We start from the raw sequence: 7,971 nt of genomic DNA, 5'->3' as shown, positions 1-7,971 counted from the left end.
GTTTTTCCGTATATTTTTATCAACAGTTTGAGTGAAACCAAATCGTACATAAACTCTTGAAGTCAATGGAAATTGAGCTCAAATAATCTCGACTTCATAATTTTAGATGTACGTATTTTTTATATTTATGATTTATGATCACGTGTAATTCAGGTTTTGTTAGGCTCGTCCTCAATCACATTTCTCATGGTAGTCCATAGTAGTCCATATATTTTTACTCACAGAACTATTCACCTGACTGTGGAGTACGTTTCTTCTTAAGTTTTATAAGTACTCAACTATTTTGGACATCAAATAGTATAGTTATAAAGTTTAATTGATTGTGCAATTTAAATAATACTCAAGTTTTGTCGTAAGTCTTCCGAACCCAATTAACATACATTTCAACTCGCAAGTGTGCGTGTTGAATCTGTCGATTATGTAATATACTTTGGATTTGGGTAGAAAATGTAGAGAGGAGTTACGTAGGCCAATAGCTTGGAGAATTGGACGCTCAAACTACACTACACTCTGTGGCGGCACACAGTGAAACATGGCCTTCTACAGGAATATGTAATATACCAAGTAGTGCTGCTACATTTGCTTGGATGTATATGCACACCCATTCTCCAAATTGGCAAGAGTGACATTATTACTTATTAGCAAACTTTCTCGGAGTTCAATTGGCATTTATAGGCGAAACAACAACTTAGTAAAGATCCATGCAGTCTTGTGTATATAGATATAGACAGACGGGTTAAACCGTAACCGAACCATGTTTTGTGAAGGGAAAGGATGCACAAGGTTGCTGCCAAAAACAAATAAAAAGCATCCTTTTACTCAAAATGTTCCAAATCTTCTGTCTCAAATGTTGATCTTAGTTTCGTGTCAAAAATACAGATTTTAATGCTTAGTAAATCCCGTTAAGCAAAAGATTTGACTAGCAGCACATGAAGAGAATAAATTCAAGTTAATTTTTGCTCCAAGAATATGGAGGATTGACCCTCAACAGTGTAATCCCCACAAAAACACTTGGATATTCCTATTATTCAATAGGAATACAGATATGGAATCTTATCAGAAAATTCAGATTCCTCAACTTTGATCAAGAAATCAATTCCAACCAATAGTAATATTCAAGAAACGTTTGGAAATTTAATTTTTTTTCCTAATCTTTAATACGAGTATCTTGAAAGTTTATCTGAACATTGATCAAGAACCTCTGATTTTGTGGGCACGACGAAGCTGTATCAGAATTCAGATATGTATACACGCAGTATATATAGGGTACGGAATTTCACAGTCAGCGCAGCAAAGTGGCAGTGTCAACATTATAATGATTCCACCTGTGATTACGCTGAAATGTCAAATACAGATTATTAATAAATTCTTCCTTTTTGGGCACAGAACCTTTCCTTTTCTTCTTACGGATACTCTTCGGAAACCCTAGAAATTTTCTGAATTGCTACTGATATTCTTTGCTCGAGAATTTCTGGAAAAGTGAGTTGTGAATAGCGATTCTCAATGCGGGGGAAAGATCCGCCCCGGGAGGAGCTCCGGTGCAAGCGGACCGATGGGCGCCAATGGCGGTGCAAACGGCAAGCGATGGCTGGGAAAACGCTGTGCGATATCCATTATCTACAAGGAAAGCACCGTCAGAACAGACAGAAAGTCCCAGACTCGCTTAAACTGGAGAGAAAAGTTACGAAGAAAAGGGCAAAAAATGGGGATACTGTTCGGGTTCCAAAATTGAAGCAAGTGTCGTTGGCGGTGGAGAGGAGGAAGCGGCAGGCTGTTTCGGAAGCTTTGGATGATGTATTGAAGAGGATGAAACTGAAAAGCGGGGATTTGCAATTGGAATTGATTAGAGAGTTCTTAAAGAGGCAGGTGACAAAGAAGAAGGAGAAGGAAAAAGGGTTGGAGGACAATGTGGTTGCTGATGAAACGAGAGAGTTACCTTATGGAGTTATGGCTATTTCGCAATCCCCTGCCAGTTTGCAGAAATTTGGGGAGTGCAATGGTGGTTTGGATGTGAAACTAGGGGTGAATTTGCATGAAAACTCGGTTTTACAGAGGCATTTTCGGTCAAAAAATATTGAACCACTCCCCATTGGTACAATGCAGGTGGTTATAATCTACCAATCTTTAGCATAACCTATGTTAGCTACGACAGGTGTGATGTATCTGATTTTAGCTTCAGAATAATCTTTGTCGAATTTTGATCATGTTGTTTTAAGCTGAATGAATCCAAAGAAGTGTTCCTGGTAATAAAATGAAAAATCATTATTGTTATTTGTTTGTGAATTGATATCCATTCATATATTTGTTATTTTGGACTAGATTGTGCCATTTGCGTGGAATATGAAGAGAAGGAAAATAAGAAAATGTCATTGGTGTAAACAAAGTAAAGGGCGGCTCTTGATCAAGTGCTTGGCTTGCAGGAAACGATTCTTTTGTGTGGTTTGCTTAAAACAGAGGTCTGTAGTTCTTATTTGACATCAAAGTATGCATATGGATATTTAGAATGCACATGTCCATGTTTCAGGTCGTGTCTGTGTTCTCTAATAAGTTGTACTGCAGTTTTGCTTTTAAAAATGGTTATAGATGCTTGTTTAAACTGAGTATTGGGGGTTTGCTTATCCGTGCATATGCCTGTTACAGAGTTTGAGCAACCAAATTTCCTTTTGTTGAGAGTCAAATTTTTGCATCAGTTTTCAGAAAATATGATTTAGCTGCTCCCGATCTTCGGAAATCTTGTTAGTCGCCAAGATGCAAACAATGTCAAATACTTATCATAATCAGTTATTCTCCCTTGCCTAGTGGAACAAACGTGATTGTCACGGGTAAACTATCACTAGTTACAATTGAATCTTATGTAGGTATATCGAGAAGCAAGCCGCGAAAATGAAATGTCCTGCATGTTGTGGAACTTGTAGTTGCAACATTTGTGAGAAACGACAAAATAAAGCTCTCGGTCATAAGGTTTGCTGGTGAAGATATGCACCTTGTATGTTGTTTTTTGGAAAGCGCTGTATTGATTCGACTGTTATCTACCCGCATTTCATCCAGGACTGCTATAGTGGGAAAAGGAAGGTCAATAAGATCGAATTGCTTCACTATCTAATCCACGTGCTTCTTCCTGTGCTGAAGCAAGTAAATCATGACCAAAATATTGAACTCGAATCTGAAGCTACGGTAACAGGTATAGGTAATTTCCGATAGCTTAATCAGTTGGTTGGTTTCTTTTATTGATGTTAAAGCATGCATCCCGACTTCTTTTTACAATAGGGAAATCCCTATCTGAAATTCAGATTCCACAGGCCAACTTAAGTTTCCATAAGCTACTTTGCTGGTAAGTTGCACTTTATTGCAATATAATTCAATGATAAACACCAATTGTTTTTCTTGTGTTGATTAAATGTGTGGTCATTCAAATTTTGAGCAGCAACAGATGTAAAAGTGCTATCACGGACTACCATAGGACGTGCATGAATTGTTTGTACAACCTTTGTCTGAGTTGTTGCCAGGAGATTTCTCAACGTAGTTCACATGGAAGTTGTAAACGCAAAAGTTTGAAGAAAAGGAAAAGATTTGCTTCTGGTGATGATCTAATCTCTGAGCGACATATTTCTAGGCAAAATTCTGGTGAAATTCCCTGTCACTTCCCGACGTCCTTGCAAATTTGGGAACCTAGTTCTGATGGAAGTATTCCTTGCCCACCTATAGATATAGGAGGCTGTGGTGGCAGCAACCTTGATTTAAAATGTGTATATCCCTGCTCCTGGAATAGAGATCTTGAAGTCAGAGCTGAAGAAATGTTGCGCCTTTATCAACTTCCAAAAACTGCAGATTTTTCTTTGTGTTGCTCGTTATGCGAGGACATTAGTCATAAAGATGGTGATGCTAAGGTTCAGAAAGGTACATATAGGAAATTAGGTTACAAGGACAACTATCTGTATTGTCCTGCTATTCACGATATTCATCATGAATCCCCCGAGCATTTTCAGAACCATTGGACTAAAGGTCAACCAGTTGTAGTTCGAAATGTGCTTCGGAGAACCTCGAGTTTGTGTTGGGATCCAGTTATCATGTTTGGCTCTTACATGGAGAACAAGATTTCTGAACATTGTATTGAAAACGACATGAAAGTGACAAACTGCATAGATTGGTGTGAGGTCAATTAATACTCATCTTTCTTGTTACTCTCTTATTTGACAATTTTCCTGCAGTCATTAATCATTTTTCTTGGAAACACTGTCAAACGAAGATGATTTTTGGATTGTTATGTTAGGCTTTCACCTTCATCTTTTACTGTACAACTTTCTGTTACCATGCTATATCAATGGAATTTCAGTGATCGTCCTTTTCATTTTACCCACTCCCATGTTTTGCCTGGTGAAATGTAGTTACTCTTGTCTATGTCTTTGTCTAAAGACAAGTATTGTTATTGCAGGTCGAAATCAACAGGAAGCGGATTTTCATGGGATCATTGGAGAAGGGAACACACGCTAGCATGCAGCTAAAAACTCTGAAGTTCAAAGCTTCGCTTTCCTCTCATTTATTTCAAAAGCACTTTCCGATCCACTATAAAGAGATCTTAAGTGCCTTACCTCTTCCAGAGTATATCAATCCAGTGTGTGGCCTTCTGAATTTGGGAGTGAAGTTGCCAGACCAATTTCGGAGGCCGGAATTAGGTCCATGTATCCATTTTTCATATGGAGTCCCAGAGGGACAAATGCAGGCTGATGTTTTGTCGAAGTTGTGTTATGAATCACATGATATGGTAGGACATATATGTTACCGAATATGATCTCTATGTCCAAATGTATTTAATTAACGATTAGTTTTTAATGCTGGCAATGAAATATAATGTCCATTGGCTTTTCATTCTCAGGTTAACATTCTCGCTTGTGCTACTGATACCCCAGTTTCACCAGAACAAATTAATAACATTGGAAATTCAATGAAAAAATGTAAGGCTCTAGATCACAATCGTGGGCAATCGGCAAGTAATTCTAGTGATCAGAAAGGTAAATCACCTCTGCAGAGTGAAGGCACAGGTGAATCGGGCTTGCAAGATATCAAGGAAAACATCCACCTGGAAAATGAAATTGCAAAAGTTCCTTTTAGCTCTAGTGAAATCCTTGAGGATCAAACACTTAATACTGAAAACGGGAATGTATCCAGCGATAGTGAATCTGATACTGAGGCCTCAATATTCTGCTGTGGAACTGTCGAGAAATCTGAAGATACTGATGAGTATTTTCTAGGAGCAGATGTAGAAAGCTCATGCTCCAGTGAAGATAAGCATGGGATAAATTCTTGTGGTGCCCAGTGGGACATTTTTCGTCGACAAGATGTGCCAAAACTTCTTGAGTACCTCAAGCGACATTCTAAAGAGCTAAACAACGGGTCATGCTATCTAAAAAATGTATGTTTTCACTGAAAAGGAAGTGTTCTACAAAACTGCAGTTTAGTAGTAAAAATTGATTTTCATATATGTGTAACAGGCTCATCCAATTTTAGATCAGACCATTTTTCTTGATGCATTTCACAAATTGAAGCTTAAAGAGGAGTTTGGTAAGTCTCATATGTTCCAATTTTCTAAGCAATCAATTACACGTGCTCAATAAGGACCTTGTTCTCAATGCTTGCAGATATCCAACCATGGAATTTTGATCAATATCCTGGAGAAGCTGTTTTCATTCCTGCAGGCTGTCCTTATCAAATCAGAAAACTTAAGGTGGTATTCTAAACCAAGCATTTTACACTACATTCATTGGCCTTTGTCTGCACTCTTGCGTGGGTGAATATGTGTAGTATCACAGCATGTCTCAAAAATACCCATCAAATAGAGTTTTTATTGAGAAGGATCTTATGAACGTCTTTAAGAATGATTGATAAAGTAATGTTCTTTGAAATTCTAAAATCTCCACTTAAAGTTATTCTGCATCTCTACATCAATGTGCACGGACTTAGGTCATGATGTCCAGTCATTGGGCCGAAGACCAGTTTTGTAGGACTATATGAAATTATAATTTCCAAATTTAATTATAGGGTGGTGGTGGAGTAATTCCATCCAGAAGCGTGTTTGATTTTAGTGTATCCTCACTGGATTTCTTTTTGAAATCCAAATGGTGTGTGTCAGTCATATGAATCCTAGCTGTTAAAAAAACCGAGCCATGCACCTAGCCTGGGGCACAAGCTAGGCCCTTTTGGTGAAGAATATAGGTTGTGTGTAGGTTCCATAGGACCTAACGTTTCAATATGAAATGAACCAGGCAGGCAGGTTGATAGTTTGTCTGCTAACGTGCTTATTTAGGTAGATTAATGACTCGCCCTATTTATTTTTTCCTTTCTATGTTTTTTTTGTCAACTCGTGGTTTTACTGAAATCACAACCGAACATTCAGTGACACTCAAACTGACATACATAACTGTAAACTATCTTTCTCTTCAAATTTACTTCAAAACTCTATTTCTGGGTTAAACATATGCAACTTAATTGTTGATAGCTCTTTCACTTTTCCAGTCATGTGTCAATGTTGTTTTGGATTTCGTCTCTCCTGAAAATGCTACTCAATGTATTAAACTGGCCGAAGAAATTCGCCTTCTTCCTGTGCAACACAAAGCCAAAACAAAATTGTTGGAGGTAGGTTATGTAAGGGCCTTCTGCGGTTTTCTTATATTGTTCATCTTCGTGAAACTTACCAAATGTACAAATGGCTTTTACAGGTGAGGAGGATGGTTCTCCATGGAATTAGTGAAGCAGTTGAAGAAATAGGCAACCTGAAGCAAGTACTCCTGTAGTACTTTATCTTATTTAACCCTCATTTGGATTAATAAAAAAGGTTCTTAAAGAGCTCCCCCCTACCTCCATGTAAGTTACTAATGTGCATACAGAAGAGTCGAGTCTTTCTCTATTGCCAGTTGAACTTTGTTTTGTCCTCTTCTTCTTTCTCTAATAGTTGCGGATGTCCCTTCTCTCTCTCATTATGGCAAATGCTATGCGTTGCAGTTATATGTACATAAATTCTCCCCTAGCATTTGTGCATAAAAAATATCTTACGAACCTACAAGCAGATGTCGCACGAAGAATTGCCATTGTTTCCTGTGAGGAAGAAGTGAAGTTTATATACTGATTATAGGTAACTGAACTGATTTTATTGAAGATGATAGGCTTTACAGGTAACGTGTTGTTTATATGAAATTCTTGCAGGCTAAACCATTTGCTGCTTCTGATGACTGATTGTAGTTAGGATATCGTTAGCTGGCAATAAAGCTTAGTACGATGACTTGTAAATTGAGATTTCAGTTAGAAGCCTTTTTGCACACATCTTAGGAATCATCTTTGACCCCGGTTAATCATAGATTGAGGTAGATATATTTTTTCATTTGTTTAAATGCGTTTTCATTCTACAATAATTATCCTTGTATCTGAATAAAAACGGTGATAGTTGTCATGGGATATACAGAGGAATATAGAGTGCCTACTTATTTGTGCGTGGATTTTTTCCCCCATGTAAATGCTAAGATGCTATTCTTTCTTCAAGGCATGTTGAGCAGAAAGATATTGCAAATGCTGGAATCCTTCTCATTCCGACACTTGCAATTCTTTTTAGTGCCAAGCATGTTTATGATTAGGGGGTGCAAAAGAGTCTAGTCGAGTATATATCGAGTTACTTGAGCTTGACAAGCTCGACTCGGTTTATTTGTTGTCTACTTGTGTATATATAGAGTATTTCATTTCGAGTTTGAGCTCGACTCATGTATATATTGAGTTACTCAGAGCTCGTCTCAGTCTGAATTCTAATATTTAAATTTTGAACTCGGGTTTGGACATATATTAACAAAAAAATTCTGCTTTTTCGTATTTCTGGATAAAATTATATATGTTGTACATAATTGAAACTCGAACTCGACTCGAAAAAATACACGAACTCGATCAAATTAAGCTCGAGTCGAGTTTTAATCGAGTTGTTCACGAGCTATT

At 37.6% G+C, this 7,971-nt stretch overlaps 1 protein-coding gene across 6 annotated transcripts; it reads left to right on the top strand.

Moving 5' to 3' along the window:
• The first annotated feature begins 1,025 nt into the window (after nt 1–1,025).
• LOC142540606 (lysine-specific demethylase JMJ28-like) lies at nt 1,026–7,578 on the top strand. 6 transcript variants are annotated; one of them, XR_012819125.1, is made up of 14 exons: nt 1,027–2,103; nt 2,320–2,456; nt 2,859–2,961; nt 3,049–3,187; nt 3,268–3,331; nt 3,425–4,154; nt 4,433–4,762; nt 4,874–5,410; nt 5,490–5,559; nt 5,637–5,722; nt 6,511–6,630; nt 6,714–6,858; nt 6,997–7,126; nt 7,198–7,578. XR_012819125.1 is itself a non-coding variant. In XM_075646888.1 (12 exons), the coding sequence occupies exons 1-12, from the start codon at nt 1,504–1,506 to the stop codon at nt 6,786–6,788; spliced, it is 2,991 nt and encodes a 996-aa protein (XP_075503003.1). In that variant the 5' UTR covers nt 1,027–1,503; the 3' UTR covers nt 6,789–7,578. The 6 variants fall into 6 exon arrangements, 2 of the variants coding, with proteins under 2 accessions (XP_075503003.1, XP_075503005.1); XR_012819126.1 differs by lacking the exon at nt 6,997–7,126 and having other exon boundaries at nt 1,026–2,103; XR_012819123.1 differs by having other exon boundaries at nt 6,997–7,578.
• The last annotated feature ends 393 nt before the right edge of the window (nt 7,579–7,971 follow it).

This window comes from Primulina tabacum, chromosome 3 (genome assembly GCF_025594145.1).
Source record: "Primulina tabacum isolate GXHZ01 chromosome 3, ASM2559414v2, whole genome shotgun sequence".
Taxonomy (NCBI): Eukaryota; Viridiplantae; Streptophyta; class Magnoliopsida; order Lamiales; family Gesneriaceae; genus Primulina; species Primulina tabacum.
Note: the sequence above shows the minus strand (reverse complement) of the source record. Positions and strands in the feature narration are given on the sequence as shown.